The following is a 25,720-nucleotide window of genomic DNA, read 5'->3' on the forward strand; positions in this document are numbered from 1 at the left end:
GGACAGGGACACAACAGACTACTGAGGAAAGGACAGGAATGCCGCATGCTCTGGGTCATCAGGGCTTAAGCATGCGACGCTGTTGTGTGGGAGATTTTGCTCAGAAGTAAGAGGGACAAATACTAAGGCTGCTTTTCTTAGCTGACTCGTGAAGCTGTAGCCTTTGTCAATGCACGAACGTAATCTATGGTATGCTATATGTATACCGATTCGGACCGCTGCAACTACGACCAAGAATGTCAGGTGCGGTGCAATTTGGTCGGAAGTTGGCGCTTTGCTGGAATTCCTGAAGCTGGAATTCATTCCTAACGCATACGTGTTGCGCAAGAACAGAGGCCGACAAACAACACGGGCAAAGCCCTGGCCTGCATAATCGGCCCTGCGTAGTCATCAGATTTAGCGCACTGTTGTGGTGTTTGGTCCCAAAATAGCTGGCATGCCGGAATGAAAACAAACTGAAACAAAATGTGTTGTGGCTGTGCAGTGCTAAACAGAAGTAAGCACTACCGCAACAGTTGGCACACGGAGACTTTTGGCACCATGTTGACGTTCTTGGGCTTTTCCCGACTGTTATCACGACAGGCGTGTTTGCTCCTCGGGTTGACGTGCGTCGCAGGCATTGCTCGGTCAAATAATGTCTGGATTAGGGCCAGAGCTTTCCGACCTTACGCGACGTGCACTGAATGCATAGAGGGATGTTAAAGCACGTCGGGGCACCTCACGTCATATTTGTGACTGCTCTTCTGGGAATGATCCGTCCTCCGATGTACCTGACATCACCGCTGTTAATTCCGATGGCTTTCGTGCAGATGAGGTGTTCGTGATATCGAATAAAAGCCATCTACGGTTAGAATTTTCACTTTCGTTGGGTGGCTAGAATGGAGACCTTGTCTTCAGAAAACCACTGTATGAACGGTAGACGGGAGGATCCAAAAGGTGGTACAGATGGAAAATTTGTTTCGCTTACAATGGACAGAATCCCGAAGGCGTGTCTTTTAGGGATTCTGGAGGCACGTCTAGTTGCTGTTCTTTCCGCATTTTAGTCCCACCGCAGCTGCCCGTTATTCGACGTGAATGTGACAGCGCCGCAGGGGGACCAGCGGACCCCGCTGGAACCAGCAGGGATGAACTCTAGAATCTGGAATCAGAATTGGGGACCCGTAGGACCGTAGGCCCCGCCGTAGGGCTGTAGCACCCACCCGTGTACTAGAAAGCTGCGGTGGCCTGCTGAATCGGTACAGTCACCACAGGCTCGCGCGCGTGCGATCCGGACGCTGCCCGGTCGCTGACGCTCGCTGTCTCTCTGTTCCAGGCAAACACACGCCTGGCGTGTATAAACCGATCAACGGCGATGTGAATGGTGAGCCCAACCCGCCGCCCAGCCCCCAGCGAGTGGACGCCAAGGCAGCGAAGCCGGAGGCGCCGAAGAGGGAGGAACCGCCCAAAAAAGACAAGTCAGACTCGGTCAGCGACAGTGGCAACTCGGTCTCCACGATGCCATTCAGCAGCTCCAGCAAGGCCACCAATTTTGACTGTGAGTACCCCGCAATGGTTGGATCACGGATAGACACAGTGGCTCGCGGCGGCCTTCAAGCTGTGAATGAGCGGCTTAAGCGGCGAGTCGGGCTTCCCTACTCCCACCAAGCGGCTTATTCGGCGAGTCACTAGGGGTGACCTTCCCTACTCCCACCAAGCGGCTTATTCGGCGTGTCACTAGGGGTGACCTTCCCTACTCCCACCAAGCGGCTTATTCGGCGAGTCGCTAGGGGTGACCTTCCGTATTCCCACCAAGTGGGTTAGTCGGTGAGTCGCTAGGGGTGGTCTTCCGCAGTGCTGTTTTCCCGAAATAGTGTTCTAACGGTACGGCGAAGAGACGCCAAACTTGACATAGCTGTACATCATCCATTTGTATTTTGTGAACTGAATAGCCGATCTTTTAGTGCCCAAAATAAAATGCATTTTTCAAGGTCGCTGACTTGTAACGGATGGAAGCCAGGTCATGGTTGTTGACAAAGACGATTCTTAGGAATCGTACTTGTTAGTGTGACGGCGGAATTGTAGACTGGGTCATACAGCTTTGAGATGGTTTACAGCCAATTTCATTAACCTTGGTCAGTCACGAAGCTCAGGCAATCACAACGAGACAGATTTGTTACTGAGAAATTTGTTTGATTGGCTGGTTTTTAGCCCATTTCTAATTCTTGGATCACAGAAGTAAATATGTTTATTCTGTTGGCTGTATAACCATCAGATGAGGGCATTGACCTAAAATAGCCATGACCAACTTGTTGCTTTGATGACTATCCTGTCTAAGGTAATTCTTGACACTGGTTTTAAGTTTAAACACCAAAAGAATTTCGAAGGATTCCTTGTCATCTTCACTGACATTTTAAATGTCACATATGTTTGCTGCTCTAAAGTGGCCTTTACCGCTCCTGTACTTAGAAAAGGTTTGAAATTGAAAGCTGGCTGCTGAAAAAGTCTGCGGGCAATTCCGGCCATGATTTTGGTCTTGACGTTATTTCGCCTTATTTTACCCAAAGGCCACGTCTAAAAAAGCTGAACTATGCGCAAAAAGTTGACACAGATTGTTGCGTGCCCTCTGAATTTGGCGAGTCTTTAGTCTGCCCATTTCTGAATGTCTTGGGGAGTTAAATCGAACTAAGTGCATCGTATTTAATCGTCCACCCGGGCGCGTATTAACGGAAGTGTTTCACATTTGTATGGGGTTTTGAATTGAAATAGCCGTCCTGAAGATTATTCAGCGCAGTTCCCAGCTCTGTTCTTTTAAGACCTAAGCCCCTTGTGTTTCTATGTTGCATGCCCGCAAAGATATGCAGATTGTGCGAGCACATTTGAGCGAGTTGTTTTGGATCATCCCACATGAGGCCGTCAGTGCGCGAGCTGCACTGCGCATGCACATGCCAGCTTTGTGCGTGCGAGGTCACCAATGGACATGAAGAAGATCACACAGCGTGGGTGGGTGTGGATGAACCCATCAGTAGACAAAGCTACCCTGCCAACTTCTTTCCTGCGGCGTCCGTCCTTCCTGTCAGGGCCGGAGACAGGCGATACTATATAGCCTCAGCAGCTTGGTGCGTCGTAAAGCCCTAATCGCACACACACACTGTCCTGTCATGACAGCAGTCTGTTCTTGCCTTATACAGCGATTTAGTAAGCAATTGGAAATCGGGAAATGTAGGGCACTGTTGAAAATTTTTTGATCTGCCATGATGATTGGAGCTCGAAATATACTGATTTGCTTTTACTCACGTATTAATTATGAAATGTCCATGCCAGACCATTCGATCACAATTGACATTGGGAGTTGAATTTAAAGGCCGAAACCAACACACATGGATACCTCAGTCGGTGATTTGATTGTTTTTTTTTATTTGATTTTGAATTAATTTTTTTTTTATTGTCCATTTGAACGTTGTCCATAACTTTGTGTGTAACTATATATTATCTGCGCTTCTCTATTCCAAATATTATTTCCAGGTCAGGCTACCTGCCCATATTGCGATTTCACTCCCGGCCTCTATTCCCCTGCCCCCCCCCCCCTCCCCCACACTAGTCTCAGAGATCTGGCTGCACCCACGTCGGCGACGAGATAGTGATTGTGACCTGGCCAAGGCCGCCTGCACGGCTGGGCGGGGCCGGACGGGGTCCTCGCGCCGTTCCTGGACGATTAGCGCCGGGCTGCCTTGGGATGGGGCTGCGGATGGGCTCACGAGGGCGCGTGCATCCAACAGCCTGCGGTCTTTTGACCGGTGCGCTACGGTCCACAGTGCACTCGTGACTCCGGACCGACAGTACATTCGTGACTTCGGACCGGTGCGCTGCGGTTTACAGTGCACTCCTGACCTCGGACCGGACCGGACCGTCAGAAGCCCTGAAAGTGACTCGGGCTGTTCATCATTGCCCGTACAGTCTTGGTCTCCCCTGAGTTCGCCAGGCCGTCGCATGCGCCTGGGGCGCCTGAGTGCACGTTCTGTTTGGACTGGGAGCCACTGCGGCCTGGGCAGTGCGACGTGTTTGTTAATAATCGATGCGCCAATTTTTTTTACGGCGCACACATTTTTATTTCCTCTTCACAGGACACTGCGTGGGCTCGTCGCATGACGTGGGTTGTTGAAGCTGAGGCAGCTCGCGGGGGGCGCGCAGGCAAACCACTCGTGCGGAGCCGTACCACACTTCAGACCTGCACATCTGAAGTGTGGTACGGCTGCACACTATGGTGCGCTTTGGTGACGGTTCTTGCTGCCGAGTCCAAATTCCTGACAATTGGAACAGCGTGGAGGGTTTGGGGTGAAGACACCGACCGGACAGCGAAGACGGCCGACAATCAAATGTCTTGGTAGCTTGGTTGCGTCAAGGGCAATGACAAGCAAACTGAAGTTTCGCCGACGCCCGTCCTTGAAGGCTGTTGAGCCGATGAACACGTTTCTTTATGTTTCAAGCTAACGAGAGTATCCCCTCATTTTGTTTTAATTTGGTTTCTGGTGCAAACATTTTACGTTGAGTCGTGTTGCAATCATTGAAAAGTACCGTAGTTACGGCATTTCTTCATAATTCTGTGGTCCTGAGGTGTTTTTATCTGGACACGGTTCTGAGTTGTGACGGCAAGGAAACCAGTTGCCGGGGGGGGGGGGGGGGAGAGGGGCTTGGATCTCGTATTCACATGGGTCCCGAGTGACCTGAAATTGCCTGGAAGACCAAAAGCGTCAGCGTTTCTGAATAGCCCGCCTTCGCCTCGCAGCAACACTTCCAAGTGCGAGATAAGGAGATCAATAGCGAATACAGAGGTGAGGTCAGAAAACGTGCAAGGGTCGGAGCTGGACGAGTGTCGAGCGGAGGCAGCGTCATTTACCACAGGCGAGAGGGAGTCAGAGCTGGACGAGCGTCGAGCGGAGGCAGCGTCATCTACCATAGGCGAGAGGGAGTCAGAGCTGGACGAGCGTCGGGCGGAGGCAGCGCCATGTGCCACAGGCGAGAGGGAGCCAGTGCTGGACGAGCGTCGAGCAGAGACAGCGCCATGGGTCACAGGCGAGAGGGGGTTAGCGGTGCAGGATCATGGACCTGACCACCAATGAGACCGTGCCCCAGTCATGTTTGGGCGGACTCAGCTAACCTTGTCTTCTGACCATGCAACATGAAGTCGAAACAGGAATGAACTCCGGTGCTATTTCAGAGGTGGTTACGTTCATGGGCAGGAGCAGAATTGGCGGCGGGAGTTCCACATGGCTTCCGGCTCATGTCAGGGTCGGCGGCTTGATGAAAGGCGGTTATGCAGGGTCAGTACTGGCTTGATCGGCCCTCATTGGAGAAGGGGAGAGGGAGGGGGGGGGGGGGGGGGGCTCTGAGACCACGATCGAGTCCGTGTCAGGGTTCGAAGGCTCATTCTGGCGTGTTTTACGCTTCCCCACATTAAGGAAGCAGCAAACTCAAAACGTCGAGAATCGCAACAAGCTCGCACGGGAAAAGCGAGCAAAGGCCAGACAAACAATCAGGAAAACAGTTCCGGAAATCTCAGTCTTGGCCGCTGCCGCAGCAGCATGATAGCTGTGCAGTACCTCAGAGCAGACAGGATAAGAGATGTGAACGATCGGGTTGGTAGAGATTGGTGGTAGAGCATAACTCGTGGGATTGGTGGCAGAGCATAACTCGTGGGATTGGTGGTAGAGCATAACTCGTGGGATTGAGCGCCAGAAGCGCTATCTTCCTTTTCAACACATTGTGGTTGGCATGGATATGGACGTCAGTTACTTATCCATACCGTTAGCCAGATTTTCAAGAATCTTGATTAATTGGTGCTGACGTCATCGGACCATACGTTAACCGAAGACATGCCTATCAACATAGGACGTACGCCTAAAAATTCGCTGACTCTTGTACGCATTGGCTTTCATATCGCTAGTAAAAACTATGTGTACGAGGTTGAGAGCGTCGTCTCCAGTCGAGATATCATGTGGGTCAAATTTTCATTTTTCCGCTCACGAGTAGCTGCGTCCTGTCTGTGAACTGCACGGCAGTCACTTCAGGTACATGTCAGTTTATTCGTCTGCTAGAATGACTGACTGACTGACACTGGGCCCTTCTATTGTCTCATTGCAGGCCCTTTTGTTGGCATTGCTCATATCGTCATTCGATGTCAGATGGCCCCAGTCAACATAAGAGATGCTTTACATTCAGGGTCCAGTCCCTGTCCCTGTCCCATTCCCTGCAAAGGTGCTCCTGGCCGACATGGGGCTCTCTTCTCACATAGAACCCCCTGTTGGACAATGTGGGCCCTGACCGACACAGGAGTTCCAGTTATTTCAGGTACCCCGATCAATGTAGGAGGCTTCCAGTAACAAATACGCGATCTGGCGTTGTCCCTGCTTGGGAAATGGGACCCCAGAGCCCAAACCAATACAGAGCCGACTGCTCGGTATCGGTTGTGTCTGGCCGACTCGGAGGTCTTCATTGTCCCGGGGCACCAGTTCGGCGCAAATGAGTCATCCGACATCTGACTGAGTCAGATGGCCCCTCAACCCTGCAGGCTAGGATCTGCTAATTGGACCTCCGGACAGCCCTTTGGAGCCTTTGGCGCCTTCGGGCTCTCCAATCGGGCCTTGATCGCAAGATATCGGGGACCGATACAAGTACTGATCCACTTTAGAATACTGAGGGCCTTTATAAGTGCGCATCCAGCGTAAATTCTTGAGGGTGAATATAAGTATAAATCAAGCGTGAAATATAGAGGGGCTTAACTAGCATTAGGAAGAGGGGCAAAATCAACACTGGGGCTCCAAGGCTCCAAAAACTACCACCACAAAGGTTGGATGCAGACAACCCAAATCATACGGCAGCCTTTTCAAATTTGGGATAGGGGGGGGGGGGTAAATACTTGACGAAGGGCCCCCCAAGCTAACAGATCCCTTTATTTCAGAACAGGCACGCAACTAGAGGCTAGGCAAGAAAGGGTCACAGGGTTGACAAAGGGCCCCCTGGTAGTAAAATGCCCCCCCCCCCCCACCTTAAATAAAGTCACCGAAAATGGTATATTCGTTGAAGGCATGTTGTCTACATTTTCCTTTTTTCGTTGCATGACTGGAATGGAAGCCAAAAGCTACTGCGTACTCAGTTCTGCCTGAACTTTATAATCACTCAACTGGGGAATCATGCGTTAAACGAATGCATGAAGTAAATTACCAGCACTCTTCGTCTTACAGTGGTGCAGTGGACATTTTGTAAACCGATAGAACTCAGAAGTTTTGCTAGAATGTAATCTGGGCTGTACAGAAATATTAAGGACCCCGTGAATGTAGGTTGGAACGGGTCAACAATTTGTAATAACATGGCCATGCCATGTTTTTCTACAAGTGTTCAATATTCCAATAGAATTGATAAGTAACACAAATTGTATAAGAAAGTGTTGAGCATGCGCGCTTGCAAATTTTAGCAGCAAAAACCTGAACGCCAGGCCTTGCAATCTCCTTAGGTCGCTCTCTGTGGGCCACGACTTGCACCGAGCCGTGGCCAACGGATGGGGAAAAACGATGACGCATTTGACAGAAGTACCTTCGAACGCTTTACGACATCAAACCGTACATTTAGAAGGAAGCCGAGCGTATATTTCACCTGCGCGATTTTTAGATCCATGAATTGGACGCATTGGCCTTCACACCACCTCAAAGTGGTGCTGGAATCTGGTGGTACAACTGGAGAAGTAAAGGTAGAATATTTATTTTTCGTGCTGCAGTAGCCGTTAATCTGTCCAGAGGCCATCCTCAAAGTTGTATAAAAGAGACGCCCAGCCTAATCTTTGAACGGCACGACTTAACTTTTTGGGACATCCGGAAGTGTTATTCCACGATGGCCGCTCACACGCTCACGGCACCCGCTGCCTGGTGTCGCAGTGACTAACGCCGTTCGGTTATACGGAAACTGCAACCAGGCTATCATTGTCCCTGCTCTCATCTTTGCGGGCGCGCAGGCTCAGATATTTTAATAACTTGTTTCACGAGTCAATTCTGGAAAAAGAAGAAGTATTCCCAGGCAAACATGCGATGGCCTCGTTCGTTTTTTTAACTCATTTCGACCCACTCATTTCAGCACTAATGAGACCCTTGATTTCCTTTCGGGAATGTCCCCCCCCCCCCCCCCCGAGAGGAACACTAGAGGAAACATTTTTGCGACCGGTCAAGGGCTAAAGGGCCATTCTGTCCCACTGCGGCGTGTCTTCTGGTTGTTATTCTGGCGACACGGCGCAGGATCACTTGGCCGATCTGGAAGCCCTTGGAGGAATGCATCACATCGCATTGGTCCCCTCCCTGACGAGGGAGGCCATCTGATCCACGCAGACCGTAGTTGACCGCGGATCGGCGCAGGAACCGTCACTGACGCAGCAACATTCCTGATCGCCGAAGGTGGTCCAATAATTGGCACGTGGGACCCCAATTCGGCTTAACGAGCCAATGATGGAGTTGGATAGGAGGGCCTTATTCGGCACTGGGGACCCTGAATGGCACAGGACCCAGTCATTGTCTCAATGTGAATAGTCATCATAAGCTATCATGTTTCTTTTCATTGTCAGAGGGCCCTGGAACACTCAAGAGGCCTCTGTCATTTGGGTCCCGCCCGCGTCCCTGTTGAGCACATCTTCCTCTGACGGACTCGAGGCGCCTTGGTGACACAGAACGCCTTGTTCGGCACTGTGGGCTCCTCAACGATAAAGGAGTTCCGCATTGTTGCAGGGGCTTCAACCAATGCAAATCGCAGGTCCGGTCATGTCCCTGCTTGGAATATGACTGACTGTCCCTGCCCCAGACCTCAGACCGACGGGGGAGCCTATTATTCGGTGTTGGTGACTTTTGCCGAAACAGAGATATGCTCTCTTTCAGGGGCTCCCATGTAGCGGGAACGGTCCAGCGATACTTTGCCCCCCCCCCCCCCTCCGCCGCCCTTGGACCGCCCCGCCCTGGACGCGTTTCCCTGTCAGTCCGGGTCGGCATCACCTTGATGCCGACACCGATGTTTGACACCAGCCCAGCACAACCACCGCAGCAGTGCTAGTCCCGGCCGCTCGGCCGCAGCCAGCCTGTTTATAGTTCGGGCGCTGAGGTGTAGATACTCACGCTCGTGCTGCACTGCACGGGGACTCGGGCTATGAACTGAAGAAAGCGACGGAGCAACTACTGCCACCCGCCTTTAACGTCGCAGACGAGAGTGACAAGCACGACACCCAATCGGTGCCCTCTGGCCCTCTGAGGCCAGAGGCCCTCTGACATTTGAGATCACGGCCCTGCGGGCGGGGGTCCTTAATGTGGCCAACACCCAGCCCTTTGAGCCGTCTGGCTTTCCAAATGGGCCGTTGATCTTTGGTCCCAAGACACCCTTCGGCCCCTTTTCAGGCCCCCAATCAAGGACCGCTCCTGGCCGACTCGCGAAATGGGTCTCAAGAGCTCAGACGGACATAGAGCAGACTGTTTGCCCCTGTGTCGAAGCCCTATAATAATAGCGATATAGAACCCTAATAAGTGGGACCTAATAGAAGCCCTCTGACTGAAATTTAAGATCATGACATTTCTGGTCATGACCCTACGGACCGCGATTCTGTATGTGACCTACAGCCAATTTCGATTTTTATGTGACCCTCAGCCAGTCCTTCGGGCCATTATGCACTCCAACCGGGCCTTTGATAGTCTGTTCCTTTGGACCGCCCAGGCCCCTCTTCGGGCCTCATCGAACACTGCCCTTGGACGCCTCGGGACCCCTTGCGATTGCAGGACCCTTCGTTAGGCGCTCTGGCACCTGACAGATACATGGGCACCGACCAGTAGAAGCCGCTGGCCCTGGCTTTGTACCTGATTGGGAAGTGGGCTCTCAGGTTCATACCGATACGAAACGGACCGTGCGGTACTGGTGGTGCCTGACAGACATACAGACCCATAGGGACTCAGGGTGTTCCCGATCGGTGCAAAGGGTCCTCTGGGCGTCATTTGAGGGCTTGTCCCTGCAGGCCGGGGCCTTTGAATAAGACTCCGGCAAGCCTTCGTACCCTGAGACCCTCCAATCGAGCCTTTGATCATCGGACCCGTTGGGTCCTCCAGGCTCTTCGGGCCTCCATGAATACTGTCTCTGACCGATTTTGGGACCGTTGCCAGCATAGTGCCCCCGTTAAGCGCTGTGGGGTCCAACCAAAGTAAGTCGCCGTCTTCGGCTTAGTACCTGCTTGTGAAACAGGCCTTCAGGCCCATGCCGCCATGGAGCCGACTTTGCTTACTGAGGGTGTCTGACCAACATATAGGCTCTTATCGACTCCGGGGCTGTGTATCAGCGCGCAGAGCCCCTTTACTGGCATTGGAGTGACCGGCCCTGCGCGCCAGGCCCGCGAATACCATCTCCAGCCGGCCTTTCAAGCCCTTCGGGCCACCAAGTCGGGCCCTTAATGGTGGGTCCTAAGGGGCGCGAAGGACCCTCGGAACCTTAAGGGGAGCACGTGCCAATTTTGGACCCCGGTGTTGGCAAGCGGTTCTCTGGCGTCATTGAGACTCCCTGCGTCGATCCGGGAGCAACTGCTCCAGCTTGAGGGCATTCCGCGTCAGGGAAAGGACCGATGCATGACGCATCTTTCTGCGGCCCTCCTGATCGACCAGGGGGCCCCGGCCACCGTGTCTCCAGAAAATAAGCCAGCAAGTACCCCGGGTGGCAGGTCAAAATGGCCCCTTTCGATCAGGTTAAAACGGCCAGGTTAAGCGACCAGGTTAAACGGCCCCTCCAGCCCCTGACCGGGAATGGTAATGGGGTCCCTCATTGATCTAATTACGGGGCTCCCTGTCTTTAGAAGGTAAGGAGCGTCTTTAGTGTAAAATCCATTGGGCCCCTCAGCGAACGCATTTGTTGGCATGATGGTGCAAATGAAAAGCTGGTGGCCCTCGAAATCAGATAGGCCAAAACTGGTGATTTTTCGCGATGTGTTTTCACCTGGAGTCTTTTATCAAGCTGTGTGCTGCCCCACCCTTCTTTTGCTTTTGCCTCTCCCCTGGTAAAGATGGAGTTTGTGGGAACTGAGGTAGGCTCTTCTCGGCTTTAAGTGTTTAGGGGTTTTCTGCATTGAAATTGATCTTTTCCAGACCTGAGATGGGCGCTCTACGCTTGTTTTGATGACACCATAAACGAATCTCTTCCACAGATCCGCCATTGACCCCATTTGGGCCACGTGTGATGCGGGGGAAAAGGTAGTTTTGGCCCCTACCTCATACATAGGGGAAATTGTCCCCGCGTAGACACCGCCACTGACTTTTTGAGCCCGCGATGGGCCCATTCCAGACCAGAGATGGCCCATTACAGGCCCAACAAATGAGATAGACAAAAAGGTTCTTTTGCCCCCGCGTCAGAAGACGGGGACAGTTTGGCGTTTTTTTTCGCGGTCATTGACCTGATCCAAGGCCACCATATCCTGGAGAAGATGAGTTGTCGACCAAGCGGCATCGAATGGTGAAGGTGTGGTATCAATCGGTGCCATAGGCTCGGAGCATGTGGTTGTCCGGATTGGTCGGCCGCTGCTCCCTCCCGGCGGGCATTCACCACTCAGCCAGGGCCCGGTGCATCACCAGGGCTAATGGCCAGGACTCGCTCGAATTTCGACCAATTCACAGTTGTCTAAATTGCGGTGTTTGCGTCTCATTTCACAAGACATGTAGAAGGGTAACAGGACCTTTTGAACTAATATAGTTGAGCAATTCCATAAAGTAATTCATTATTGTCATGTCTGGGGAGACGTACAACTATGAGACTTGATTTTAAAGGTTTAAATCAATTTCGAGAAAAAAACTTGGGTTATCTTGATTTCAAAGGACTAATAAGTATCCCGCGCCAGGCTCCAGGTCGTGGGGGCTGTCCAATTTTGCATGGCGCCTAGTTTAATATTGCGGGGGCTCAACCCCACATTTGCGGGACAGATCAACACTGGGGCGTGACCTTCCTTCAAAGGAATACAAATTTCCACTCATGGAGGCGCCCTCCGTTATCCCCCCCTCGCCTATCGAAACTGGCGTGTTGACTGTTCACGCGCTGACGTCCTGGCCGTGGCGTGACATTTGGTGCCACCTACCAGCAATTGCTAAAACTACAAGTTTCAGAAACATCCGCCCCAAAGCATCATGGTGCCGTGGGTTACATTGTCAGCGATCACGAAGGAACTGGAAGACATTAGGACTGGATAGAGCGAGTAATTTTGTATTAATCAGATGTCAGAGATATCGATAAATGTGGGTTGCGTTTCGAGATCGCCCCGTCTCGCCTCGGCAACGCCACCATTTTACAGCCACCGGACATCGTACACTGATAAAGGCTGATATAGTTACATGTTTAAGCAGCGCTTTCTGATCATTGTGATAATCGCACGTTTTTCAATAATTTTCAAATGGATATTTTTTATATTTGATCGAGAAAATAAATGCTGTTTTGCTGTGCTTGAATATTGGTGTTCATCCGCGCGCCGTCCGACGACAGCTTGCATTTCGGCACAGTTGCGTCTGGAGAGCGGCAGTGGTGGGGCGTGAGGGTGGGCTCCGGTTGGGGGGCCGATTGTGAGAGGAATGGATTTGTGATGTGGGTAGTCCATGGTGTTCAGCAACGGTAGAGGCGTTCAGGCTCTCTTTGCACCGTCTTCCACTGAAGAATTAGTATGGGTAACACGGCGACTTCGAAGAAGGGAGATGCATCTGAGAATGGTATGAGTAGGGGCGAGTGTCGGGGTCCCCAAATGTGACTATGACGCATAACAGGTTTTGATCCCGGTTGGTCAATTTGTGTGTAAGGCTGTGTTCAATATATCTCTGAGGTGGCTATATCCATAGTCCCGTTTTTTCCTACATTTATGTTTAACTAGCCTTACAAAGGCATTTCTTGTATGTTGTAGAGGAGATTAAAAGTATCAGCGGTAAAAGCAATGTATGTGTATGACCCACATGATGTGCCGCTGTACAGGTGTGCACTTAAATCCACACCTTTTCGAATTCACCTCTTTTCGGCGATCAAATGTGGCTGTAGAGGCCACCACAGAATGTAGGGATAAAATCATACACAACTAAACAGATGAGCTATTGAAGAAGAATGACCTTTCCTAGCCCAATCTTAAGAAGACCCAGACTTCAAAAAATACATGTTATTGTAAGTTTTAAAAATGCAGCAAAATTAAGCCTTGCATCAGTTTGCAGATGTGTGCCTGGCTCTGCACCCTGATGTCTGTAGGCATCCTGTACAATTAATTTGTTTTACTATGCAAGTTAACCAAGCTGACACAAATTGAACCAAACCAAAACTGAGCCCAGCTGATGGCTACCTTAATCACACCATAGATGATGTCAAGTGACCTGTGTGCTGAAGATAGGTGAGGGGGAAAGTGGACCTAAGGCCCCCCCCCCCCCCTATGAACCAGCCCTTGCCCATCCTATGTGCCCAAACATGCAATTCCTGTCAGTGCTCCTAGGTGGCAATGTTAAAAGTTCAAAAATAAATTGAGTGGTGTATTCTTGCATGGATGCTTGAGATCTATATTATATTTTGGCTAAGGTCCCTTCATAGTGAAAACTCAGACTATTGTACCATGATTTTTTCTAATGTTAGGTGGGAAAGTACACCCTGACCAAAGCATTCACCATGAGAGCCTGCTTTTTGGCACATCCCCAATGTCTGAGAATTTTGTTTTTGTGAATGTGACTAACTTTGACAATATTGTCATGCTGATAATAGCAGGCACAAGTTCACATCTATTATGCTCGTGTGGTTATATTATCTCAGATGCAGTTCAAAATCCCTAGCTTATCTTGGCCTGGGCACAATGGTCATTGTTTCAAAATCATTATGGTTAGTGCCTAGAAAAGTTATTTTTGTAAGGTTATCTTACTGTGCATATACACAGGCTTCTATATAACAGTATTTGATGAGCACTTTTTGACCTAGGCTTAAATGTTTGGCTGCTAGGTAGTGATGTCATTTTACCTGTTTGTAATTATTATATTCAGTGGGGATGATTGTCTCTAAATGTGTGCTGTCTACCATTAACATTGTGTTATAAAACTGACAAGGTACATACCAAAAGGTTTTTGTACCTAACTGTTGAGTTTTATTACTGTCAGAATGTACACAGATCATCATGGTAACTTCCGGAGAAAATGTGTTAAACCCCATCCAATATCTTAATGATTATGAAGATTTGGCAAGTCAGTGAAGGCCAAGATTGGATCTGAAGGTGCTAAAATGCCCAAACTTGCATGAAACCAGGAACTTCAGATTGTACCCCTTTCATATTCAAGGTTTTTCCCAAACATACTTGCCATCATGCTAGAAGGTCCCAACTGCCCTGCAGTCAGATAGAACCACACAGTAGAGGCAGTGACAATGAAAATCACACACCCATGCTCACATGCACACACATATACATACCTGTTGTATGTGGCCTTTTGTAAATGTGTAAGATTGCAGGTGTCCCACTGAGGGTAGATAGAATTGGACATGTGTTATGGTGTCACTGTCCACATCCCCAGTGCAAAAGACTAAGATATCCCACACATACTAGGTTGTGTTGATTGCTGGCTGGTGGCATGCATTACAGGTGCCAACTGCTTTGGGTGTCAGTATGCTCAATGTTTCTGTGCTACATTGGTTGTCTGTGGGAAGGGACCATGCTCCAAACATTGAAATGTCCCCAGATAGGTTTGTGCAGCAGTAATATTACATTATTGCCAATGTTGGCAGTAATTGATGGATGAAAACATTGCCCTAGTCAAAATTTTGTATTGTTGAATTGTCTCCCTGTAGCCTAAGATAAATTTGCCAAAACTAAATAAGACCAAGCATAACCAAACAACCAGATGTACCAAAAGAATTTTGAGTTGTTAGAAAGCTATTCCAAACACTTTTGAATGTTTTTGCTTATTTTGCTTTGTTCCACAGTACTTATGCAAAGTTTGGCCTTGACATGGGCATTCTGGGATGAAATTATGCAGCAGTGGTCATAAAGTGAGTGCAACAAAGTCTAAGCCCCAGGTTTCCATAGTTGATTATTTTTGGTGAAAATCACACAATCCTCATGTTTTATCTTGCAACAAGATGCTGTTAAAGCCATAGGCAGGTTGCAAACTGTGTTGGTAAAAGTGGGTGATTTGTATTGTGTTCCTGTTTAGTTCCAGCTCAGTCATGATTTACTTGAAAGTGGCAAGTCTTGGTTATTTGACCATTTCATAAGTGGGTTTGAGTCCAACCCACTAACTGATTCCACAACAAAGTGATTGATCTAGGATTGAGCTTGTCTTTGGTTGTCTCGTCCACCAGCTCCTTGGCCTACCCTGAATGGGGCGGACTGACTCACGGGCTTCGTACCGTACCCTGCACGGGGCCGGTTTGTGGGCCTTTCAAGGGGCCTGGTGTGCTGTTTCCTGCCTTGGGGCAATTGGCACACTTGTTATGAGGCCCACTGTACTGTGTACCCTATCCTGGGCCAGTTGGTGGGCCTGTTAAGGGGCCTGGTGGGCTGTGTACCTTGTCCTGGGCCTGTTGGTGGGTCTGTTCATAGGCCTGGTGTGCTGTGTACCCTGTCCCCGGGCCAGTTGGTGGGCCTGTTAAGGGGCCTGGTAGGCTGTCTCCTCATCCTGGGTCGGTTGGTGGGCCTGTTAAGGGGCCTGGTGGGCTGTGTACCCTGTCCTGGGCTGGTTGGTGGGGCTGTTCTGGGGCCTGGTATGCTGTGTGCCCTGTCCTGGGCCGGTTAGTGGGTCTGTTCAGGGGCCCGGCGTACTGTGCACCTTGTTCGGGGCCAGTCGGGGCCTGTTCAGCGGCCCGGTGTGCTGTGTACCCTGTCCTGGGCCGGTTGGTGGGCCTGTTCTGGGGCCTGGTGTGCCGTGTGCCTTGTCCTGGGCGGGTTGGTGGGCCTGTTACGGGGCTTGGTGTGCTGTGTACCCTGTCCGGGGGCAGTTGGGGCCTGTTCAGCGGCCCGGTATGCTGTGCACACTAGCCGTCGGCTGCACACGACTTTTTGTGGGTGGCGCTGTTTGCCAACGCTGATGGACTGTGCGCTGATGAGCCGGGCCCCGCGGCTGGTGTTGTTGACAAGGCGGGCGGTAGCGAGGCGCCAAGGGCGCAGCGCGGCTCATGCCCGCGACTCCACTTGGTGGAATGGGTGTGGGGGGGGGGGGGGCCTGGGCAGGGTGCGTCCCCACTGTGAGCGTACCGGACCGCCTCGTGCGGCAGATGACTTATGTTTGCTGCGAGGTTCCTTTGTCAAACGGGTGATAGGCAATTGTGTTCAATGGAAGGGATTTATTGCAGTGCTGTATGTTTTGTTGGACAGGCATTCCATGGCGGCGTGAGTCGAGAACGTTTCTGTTACTATGTTTTGTTTTTTTTCAGTCAAAGAGTTCCTGGAGAAAGCAAAGGAAGACTTCGAAGAGAAATGGAAAAACCCCTCGAAGGTATGCCCGTGTGGTGCTTAAACTCCTCGTAGAGCAGATACAAGGGCGTGCAAGCCAGATATGCGACTGTGCTGTCTGTCTCTGATAATGTAGCCTCCGTCAGCTGGTTGACCGTAACATCGCTGCGCATTGCGAAATGACATACGACGCCGCAAGACCGTCGCTAACCGTCGCAAACACGCTTCCAACTGCGCCGCGGCCGCGGGCGACGACAAACGTCCCTGTTTCTGTGTCGCCTCCCGACAGCATGCTGGTTCGCCACGCTGAGGGTGCCGCGGCGTGGTAAGGCTGCGCCGCCGGGGGTTTTCTGGCGGCGTGCGGCCCGGCCCGGCCCGGCGCTGAGCCCGGAACCGAGTGGCGATGGGAGACCGGCAGCTGCCGGCCGCCTGACACCGGAGCTGGCGGCGCCGGCCGCCCCCGGCCACCTGTGCGACCCGAGCCGGAGCCGCGCCGCCGGGCCGGGCCGGCCGAGGCGGCGTCCGCGTGCGCTGGCAACACCTGGGCCGTTCGTCTCGGGCCGGCGCGCTGGCCGGGCGCGGGGTCGCTGGCTGAACGCCACGACAATCTAAGCTGGACCACGACTGCGTTGGAGCAGTGCGGTTCGAAGGATTGCGGTGCGCCGCGGTTCGTCTCTGTGTGCGCCAAACTGTTATCATGGCCATCCACTACTCGGTTCTAACGGCCACTGACGTATCCGCAGATAGCACATTTATGGGGTCTCGTTGGTGGCTCCTTATGAGCGAGAAAGGCCTTGAGCCCCAGGTTTTTCGACGCTACGAGTCGAGAGTTCTTTCGCCGACAGTTGGGTATATTTTAGAAATTCGACATTTAAGTTGTACGAACGGTGATGAGCAGGGGCAGGCGAAAAGGGTATTCAAAAAGTAATACTCCACGATATAGAACTAAAGCGCATGGACTCCCGTGACCTTGAGCGCAGCCTGAAATGTCGAGTGATAAAAATATAGCCAATGTTTGGTTGATGGCGTCGCTGAATCTGTTGAGAGACCATAATTGTCAGTCGAGTCTTCGCTTGCGTCGAGCTTCGAGCGCTGATTGGTCGTGTTTCAGCCCACTCGCTTTGCTGCCGGTGCGAACTGCTCAAAATGACTGTTACGGTCGGCGTACCGTGAAACACCAATAAACAATAGGAGCCCGGAATCGGTGCGTGATTCTGTGCGCATCCGGTCCGGTGCGGGATTGGCTGCGTGGGTTCAGGCGCGATATGTGATTGGCTGCGTGGGTCGAGGCGTGGCGTGTGATTGGCTGCGTGGGTCCAGGCCCGGTATGTGGTTGGCTGCGTGGGTTCTGGCCCGGTGTGTGATTGGCTGCGTGGGTCCGGGTCCGGTATGTGATTGGCTGCGTGGGTCCGTGCTCGGTAGGTAATTGGCTGCGTGGGTCCGGGCTCGGTGTTTGATTGGCTGCGTGGGTCCGGGTCTGATATGTAATTGGCTGTGTGGGTCCGGGTCCGGTGCGGGATGGTCCATGTACGTGCGATTCCTGTGGTGTGGCTGATTATGTACGCAGCTCGGTGGGGGCGGGGGGTGGGCGTGGGGCGCCCTTCCAGCGGCGGCCGTGGTGTGGGCAGGTCCGCTCTTCCTGACCTGGTCTGACCTGCCCTGACCTCGGCTGCCGCCAGAACACGGCGGCACTCGAGGACTTCGACCTGCTGAAGACCCTGGGCACCGGCTCCTTTGGCCGTGTGATGCTCGTCCAGCACAAGGCGTGCAAGGAGTACTACGCCATGAAAATACTAGACAAACAGAAGGTTAGTGGCCGCCGGGACTGACCGACGTGGCTCGAGTGCGGGCCCCGGGGTCAGCGGAGCGCAAGGTTCTACGGCTGGCACACGCACGCAGATACGGGACCGTGCGTGTTGTGAACTTGCGCCTACGTACTGAAAACAGCCAACTCCTGGGTAGACAGCCGCCACTCGTGTTGTGTTGACTATCTGAGGTGTCTTTGTTTAGCTGCTTCCGCCTCCTATAACAGAAGAAAAAGTGCGGGCAAAGCCACTTGTTCAGTCGAGTGCAGGAGGATTGTAGCTCCCTATTCCTATTCCATACTACACTCTACCCCCATCTTTAGAAGAAAATGAGCCAAGTATGTGAAGACACGTGTATTTTGTGCCTTTTTGGTGGTAGGTGTAGCCATTTCTTCACTGTTCAGCCCCTCCCTCAGCATATTTTGCGAAACTAACCCACTGCAGCACAGCAGGATGTCTGCAAAGTGCATTCAAAACCATGGTTTGTTTCACGGTATTCAGTTTTGGGTATGGTCGAACATAGGGACCAAAGCCGCCTCCCATGAGATGGGCGAAGTCGTCAGGGCCTTGCTGTTGCCGAAAACAGGAGCCGGTTTTCGGTGACTGCCGAGCCGTGTGCGGACGCCGGTCACGTGCCTGCTCTGCAGGCGCTGGGCGGGACCAGTCTGAAAGATTTGTTACTCTGGAGCGATGTTTTTCCATCGGAGAGGCGGTTGGGAATCAGCCAAGTTGTTTCTGAAAGGCTCCTCTGAGTGGAGGGCGTTATGGGTTTATTCGCACCAGACGCTGAGCTTCATTGCTGTGATGGGTTCAGCTGCAAAGTCGCTGATAAGGTCAAGCGCCGTGTGGTTGGGTGTCACGGGATGTTCTGCCTCTTGGCATCATTGCTGCAGCAAGTGCTGAATGTCAGTTCAGTGATGCTCCTCTCTGAGGAGACCCTCGCGTGCCGCGGCAGCTATCTGCAGTCCAATCGCGGCACACCGTCGCTGCGTCGCGATTGCATTCATCTCTGTCCGCCCCGCGGTTCTGCGGTGATCCGGTGTTGGCGCCGGCGCCGTGGCCACTCTTCACTCTCCACTCTCCACCCTCTCCAGCCGGCACGGCGCGTCCCGACGGCCGTGCGGGCTGGAGAACGAGGCCGAGCTGTCCGGCGGACCGGCAGTCGTGTGACGAAGGCGTCCCGGAGCGAGCCGTGGAGGCCGGTCGGCCGGCGAGCTCTGCATCCCTCCTGCCGGCATGTGTCAAGCTGCAGGGCGATGGGTTCATTCAGCGTCCATGAAGCGGGGGGGGGGGGGGGGGACTGGCGGCTGCTATTTCGGCACCCGCCGCGGTCGTGGCTGGGAAATGCGAGCCGAGAGCCGGCGCGCCGGGCCCAGCCCAGCGGGCCGGCGCCGTGTCGCCCGTCGCCGCACGTCCGCCGCCTGCCACGCCGTGAGCCGGCGGCGGGCGGCCGACGCCTCCTGCAGCCGCGGCCGCCACCGCATCGGGACACGCCGGCTCCGGCGGCGTCCGTGAGGTCGGCTGCGCGTCCCCGAAAAACGGCGGTGGAACAGAGCGTTTTCACTTGCGTCGAAGCTGGGATCCACCTGCCGCTGGCTGACGCTAGCACCACCCGCCGCGACCTAATGCGTCGGCGCCGCGCGATGTGTATGTTCAGCGCCCTCCCACTGCTGCGGTTTGTTTGTCAGTGTTTGGTGTTATTAATTGCTGGAAGCTCGTTTTGAGCGATCTGTAGCGACTATTTCAACCATTTCTGTGAGCTAATTTGCCTGCCCATTTGCCACATCGCTTTGGGCATTTCTTTGCGCAGGGAGCGTCATTCAGTCTGTTTAATGGCGGGCATGCGTGCTCCTGATATCTTTCACGACACATCATCGATGACATCAATATCATTTGCTTTAGTTGTGAGATTGGGTACATCTCAAGACAAGATGGTGTCAACCAAAGGCCTGTGAACGCGAATAGTTTCCACTATTCAGTGTAGGGTAGAAAACCTTTGTTGTGACCGCCAGCAGGCTGTGCTGTGGCCGACAGCAGGCTCTGCCGTGGCCGACAGCAGGCTCCGTCGTGGCCTACAGCAGGCTGTGCTGTGGCCGACAGCAAGCTCTGCTGTGGCCGACAGCAGGCTCTGTCGTGGCCGACAGCAGGCTGATGGGCGCAAAATGACCGCAGTAGTCGACGCGCCCTAAAACTCCAATCAACAACAACAGCAGGCTGTGCTGTGGCCGACAGCAGGCTCTGCCGTGGCCGACAGCAGGCTGTGCTGTGGCCGACAGCAGGGTCTGTCGTGGCCGACAGCAGGCTGTGCTGTGGCCGACAGCAGGCTCTGCCGTGGCCGACAGCAGGGTCTGTCGTGGCCGACAGCAGGCTCTGCCGTGGCCGACAGCAGGCTCTGCCGTGGCCAACAGCAGGCTCCGTCGTGGCCTACAGCAGGCTGTGCTGTGGCCGACAGCAGGCTCTGTCTTGGCCGACAGCAGGCTGTGCTGTGGCCGACAGCAGGCTCTGCCGTGGCCGACAGCAGGCTTTGTCGTGGCCGACAGCAGGCTCTACCGGCCCCGTGGCCGACAGCAGGCTCTGCCGTGGCCGACAGCAGGCTCTGCCGTGGCCGACAGCAGGCTCTGCCGTGGCCAACAGCAGGCTCTATCGTGGCCTACAGTAGGCTGCGTTGTGGCCGACAGCAGGCTCTGCCGTGGCTGACAGCAGGCTCTGCAGTGGTCACGCCTCCTCTGGCCGGTACAGCCAGGCGGCCCGGTGGCACCGCCGATCAATACTGGCCGCCGGTCGGCCGCGAACCTCCAACCGACGTGCAACGGCTGCGGCTCGCTCAGGCTCCGGCTCCGGCTCCGGCTCCGGCAGGGGCCGCCGCAGCTGACCGGCCACCAGTACAGCAGCGAAACACCGGCAGCGGGCCTCAGCCATGAGCAGCAGACGCACGGCGAAGAACGCTCTCGCAGCTGAGCTGTGTATTCGGAGCACGCGGTCGGTCCTCAGCCAGTCGTTATTGAGAACACCGGTGCGAGCACCAGCTGCCAGAGATGGCCACTTCTGCTGGGTCGTCGGCCGGTCTTACCCTTGAGTGCTGCACTAAGCGCCCATTCTCACGGATGGCCTGCTGGAAACGGCAGGTGATGGGTGCCAAGAACTGAGAGCTGCCAATGTTCTGCTTATAAACGGGCGTAAGTGACGAAGACAGGTGAGGGAATTTTGTGGCGAGTGGTGGATGCGTTGATTTACTCCACGCATCTTTTAACGACGTTGTGCTTTGTGGTCAACCAGTTATTTTCACCAAAGTTATTTCATGGAGGCACTGTATAAATGCTGTGCTGTGCTGTATAAATGCTGGCGCTGAACGTATCACTCATGTTGGTTTTGCGTCCATGCAAGTTCCAAAGTGACGGAAGCAATTCCGAACTGGTCTGATCAAGTTGATAATACATGAAGAGAGCTTCGTGAAAAGCACTGCCTGTAGTCGGTGTGAGACTTATTCGTCTACGTGAAAAGTCTGACTTGCGGTCATTGACCCAGGCGGCAATCATGACCTCGAGATTGCGGTTGCGGTATTTTATCACATCCGAAGCAAACGGGTATGATTCACGCCATTTTAACCGTTAGAGGGAGAGGGAGAGGGAGAGAGATTATATATATATATATATATATATGTATGTATATATATATATATATGTATATATATATATATATATATATATATATATATATATATATATGTATGTATATATATATATATATATATATATGTATGTATATATATATTTCGCTCTCTCTCTCTCTCTCTCTCTCAATAATGTGTGAAATGTACTACTAAATTAGATAAATACTACACACTAGACAGATTTCTGGAACTTGATTGCCAGTAAAAAAGCTAACGGAATTGAACCAAAGCCAGACAAAGTAAGCGATTTGCTCAAAATTATGCGTCAAATGCGTTTAACAATGATTCGCCGAGTCTGCAAGGAAGCTTTCTGCAGTTTTCAAACACATGATTGACCCGACGCAGGTGATTGAAGTAGGATGACATGGGGTCAATCATTTGACTCAATGTGTAGATATGGCGTAAACTATCATTTGCTGAACTTTACGTTTGCATGTGTGTATTAGTTTGGTTCCATCGTTGAAAAACCTTGAGTGGGGTCATAAGAGACCCCGCCCCAAAGGGTACGATTATGAAACTCCTCTTACCGTTTTGCCTTTCCTCCCCAGGAGTTCCACATCCTATCCTCCCACCACCAACCAGCTGGCCGAGATCCTGTCTGCTGAGGAGCCTCCTGACAGCCGCGGTGACGACTGCCCTGCGGGCCGGCTGCTGCGCGCGCCGCGGCCAGCTGGTGGGACCCGACGTGGCGTCGGAGCCGCCGCCGGGCCGGGACAGGCAGGTTGCTGCTCTCTCCGCGGTCCCTCCGGCTCGGCTGGGCCTCGGTCCCAGCCTCGCTGCTGATTGGTGGGGCCTGTGGCACCAGCCGTGCTGACCTCAGCGGCACCGAGGTCTCGCGGGTTCGCCGTGGTGCCGCACGCCGCACGGGCTTGACGACTCCCTACTGCACACAACTCAGTCGAAACTGTCAGTGATGAGATTCACCATCGGGAACGAGGGGATATTAGTGGGTTCTATAACGTTAGATATTGTACTAGTTGCCTTTAGCCTATCCAATGACGGTATGATTCACACATTTTTGTGTCTAATTCACCCGCCAAGATCCGTTTTGGCCTGAGGTCGTGCCATTCTCTCCTTCCGACGTGGCCAGTTTCGTGCGGCTCCCGTATTCCTGTTGCAGTACATGCAGTATGCATTATTTTTACACCCATACGTACACCAGGCGTTGGCGTGCGTGCGTGCTAATAATTACTATATTAACAGGGTGTGATCGATACGCGTAACCACAGGTGTAGTTGCCGCGGTGAATGTGCCCATTGATGCGCCATCTAACGTTGTCGGGGTTGTGGTTGGTCTTGCGGTTGTCGTGGACTGCGCTGAGTGGACTGACAGCGCTGTCCTGCGCTCCGAGCACCGTCCCGGAAATTCGATGTTTATGTGTTCACATGGGCCAGCGCGTGTTACCACGCGGACATTGCAGATGACGCGTATAGTGGACGGGAAGAATCGTGCGTGGGTGGGGCTGCTGACACAACAGAACTTTCGGCTGCATGAAGCATTTTTGCCTCGTGCTGTGAGCGGTGTCGGTCGACTTTTATGACGTGATCGCGAGCAAACCATTGCGTAGAAAAGTCACTGTTACTTCTGCTTCCAGAACTTCCGCACTCTACTGTCTGAGCCTGTCTCACTGTCACAGCCGCGCACTGTCGGTGTATGTCTTTGTGCATCTCGCTGGCTGTGTTCCTGCTCCGCGCTCACAAAACGTGCCCGAACTATTGCGGAGTTCCAATGACGAGGCGTCTCGCGTTTCAATCCTTGTCCATTTGCCATGCCTGCAGCGAATGTTGTCACACCGGAGCAGTATTTTTACGTTGTCTGCAGCAGCAATGCTGTATAGGCGTTGTCTTCGACTAGCACTAATGCCGCGCTCGCGTCATTTCGCCGCGGTGGTCGCGCTGGGTTTGAATAATGCCTCTTGACAGCAATGATGTTATGAGTATGCAAGACAGCACCATGTCGGTTATAATAATGACGTAACTAGGTGTCCCGCAGTTTATTTGCACCGGCGATAGGAGGTGGTGTCGTTTGTCATGTAAGCTGTCTTGTAGTCGGCGGGGGAACGGCAGGTGCCTGTAGCGCTGATTGCAGGGGTATCGCTGCCGTTTGAACGGTAAGACGTGAGCAGCACGTGGGCCGTCCGACCCATTGAAGCTTCATCGTCCCTTTCCTGTATCCGAGCCGGAGGCATGATATTGACCGACCATGCCTGAAGACGCTCTGGGGGCGGGCGCCGTGCATTACCAGACGGCGCAGGGCGCGCCCGAGCTGCCCCCAGAGTCCACGGAGCTGGATGGTGGCCGTGTGTGGCTCGCGGCGCTGGGTTTGTGGTGTCAGTTGGGGGCGTCTGCACCGTGGGCTTTCGGCACGAAGTCCTGATGTGACAAGCGGTTGACATTCCAACTCCATTACCGTGTTAGACAGCCGCTAGTCAGTCTTGTCAGGCTGATCATGGTATACCGGCAGCCGCTCGGGAGTTTTTCCAGGCTGTCCGTGGTATACTGCCAGCCGTTAGTCAGGTCTTCCCAGGCTGACACGGGCTGACCAGGCTGACAGTGGTATACCGCCAGCCGCTAGTCTTCCCAGGCTAACCTTGGCTGACCAGGCTGACCAAAGCATCCCGCCAGCTGTTAGTCATCCTTCCCAGGCAGACAGTGATGTACCGGCAGCCGCAGGTGAGTTTTCGCAGGCTGATAGAGGTATACCGCCAGCCCCTAGTCAGTCTTCCCAGGCTGACAGTGTTATACCGCCAGTCGCTATTCACTTTTCCCAGGCTGACAGTGTTGTACCGCCAGTCGCTATTCAGTTTTCCCAGGTTGACAGTGTTATACCGCCAGTCGCTATTCATTTTTCCCAGGCTGACAGTGTTATACCGCCAGTCGCTATTCCGTTTTCCTAGGCTGACAGTGCTATACCGCCGGCCCCTAGTCAGTATTCCCAGGCTGACAGTGTTGTACTGCTAGTCGCTATTCAGTTTTCCTAGGCTGACAGTGTTATACCGCCTGCCGTTATTCAGTTTTCCCAGGCCGACAGTGGTGAGTGGTTTACCGCCAGCCACTTTTCAGTTTTCCCAGGCTGACAGTGATATACCGCCAGCCACTAGTCAGTCTTCCCAGGCTGACAGTGGTATGCCGCCAGCCATCAGTCAGTCTTCCCAGGCTGCCAATGGTGTGCTGCCAGCCGCTATTCAGTTTTCTCAGACTGACAGTCGTATACCACCAGCCACTAGTCAGTCTTCCCAGGCTGTCAGTGGTGTACTGCCAGCCGCTATTCAGTTTTCCCGGACTGACAGTGGTATACGACCAACTGTTAGTAATTCTTTCCAGAATGGCGTGTTTATACCGTCATTTTTATGGCATTCAGTACTTCGCGTTTATGTGTTTAAGTATTGTCAAGTCGTCTGGGAGTCACCTGTGAGCAGAACACGACTCCAAGCCCGTTGCGCTTGCAGGCGCTGCAGGACGCTGGCTGTCGGCGCCGAATCCAGACACCACGGAGCGCAGCTCGGCACACGCACTGAGCGCGGCAATGTCTGGCGCTCACGCCGCCTCGTCTGATACTATCTGGGGCCAGTCGGCGTGCGGGCGGGCGGGCTGGCCGGGCGACCCTGACCGGGTGGCCGAACCTGTCGGGATGTCCGCGGCCGCATCGACCCCGTGCCGCCCTGTTACCGCCCCGTTATTGGATGTGGCGGCGCCATGCAATAAGGATATCGACCGCACCCAAGATGCCGCCGGCGGCCGCCGGGCTCGGCTTGATTGTTTTACTTTCGTCGGCGGCTTGCGAGCGGTCGGCCGGGCGCGGGCCGGCATGGCGGTACGGTGGCCGCCGACC

The 25,720-nt window shown here is 53.2% G+C and overlaps 1 protein-coding gene across 7 annotated transcripts in view; it reads left to right on the plus strand.

Annotated features, from left to right (window-relative positions):
• LOC119107483 (cAMP-dependent protein kinase catalytic subunit 1) overlaps positions 1-25,720 on the plus strand; it is a 168,531-nt gene that overhangs the window by 124,116 nt on the left and 18,695 nt on the right. For 5 of the 7 annotated variants that reach the window (XM_037230928.1, XM_037230927.1, XM_037230933.1 and 2 more), the window contains 3 exons: positions 1,313-1,534; positions 16,396-16,457; positions 18,094-18,222. In XM_037230928.1, coding sequence (XP_037086823.1) covers positions 1,313-1,534; positions 16,396-16,457; positions 18,094-18,222 — 413 coding nt within the window. Of the gene's footprint in view, positions 1-1,312; positions 1,535-12,515; positions 12,723-16,395; positions 16,458-18,093; positions 18,223-25,720 lie in introns of those variants that run through there. The other 2 variants (XM_037230929.1, XM_037230930.1) reach the window with 2 other exon arrangements.

This window comes from Pollicipes pollicipes, unplaced genomic scaffold (assembly GCF_011947565.3).
Source record: "Pollicipes pollicipes isolate AB1234 unplaced genomic scaffold, Ppol_2.1 Scaffold_6686;HRSCAF=7923_pilon_pilon_pilon, whole genome shotgun sequence".
NCBI lineage: Eukaryota > Metazoa > Arthropoda > Thecostraca > Pollicipedomorpha > Pollicipedidae > Pollicipes > Pollicipes pollicipes.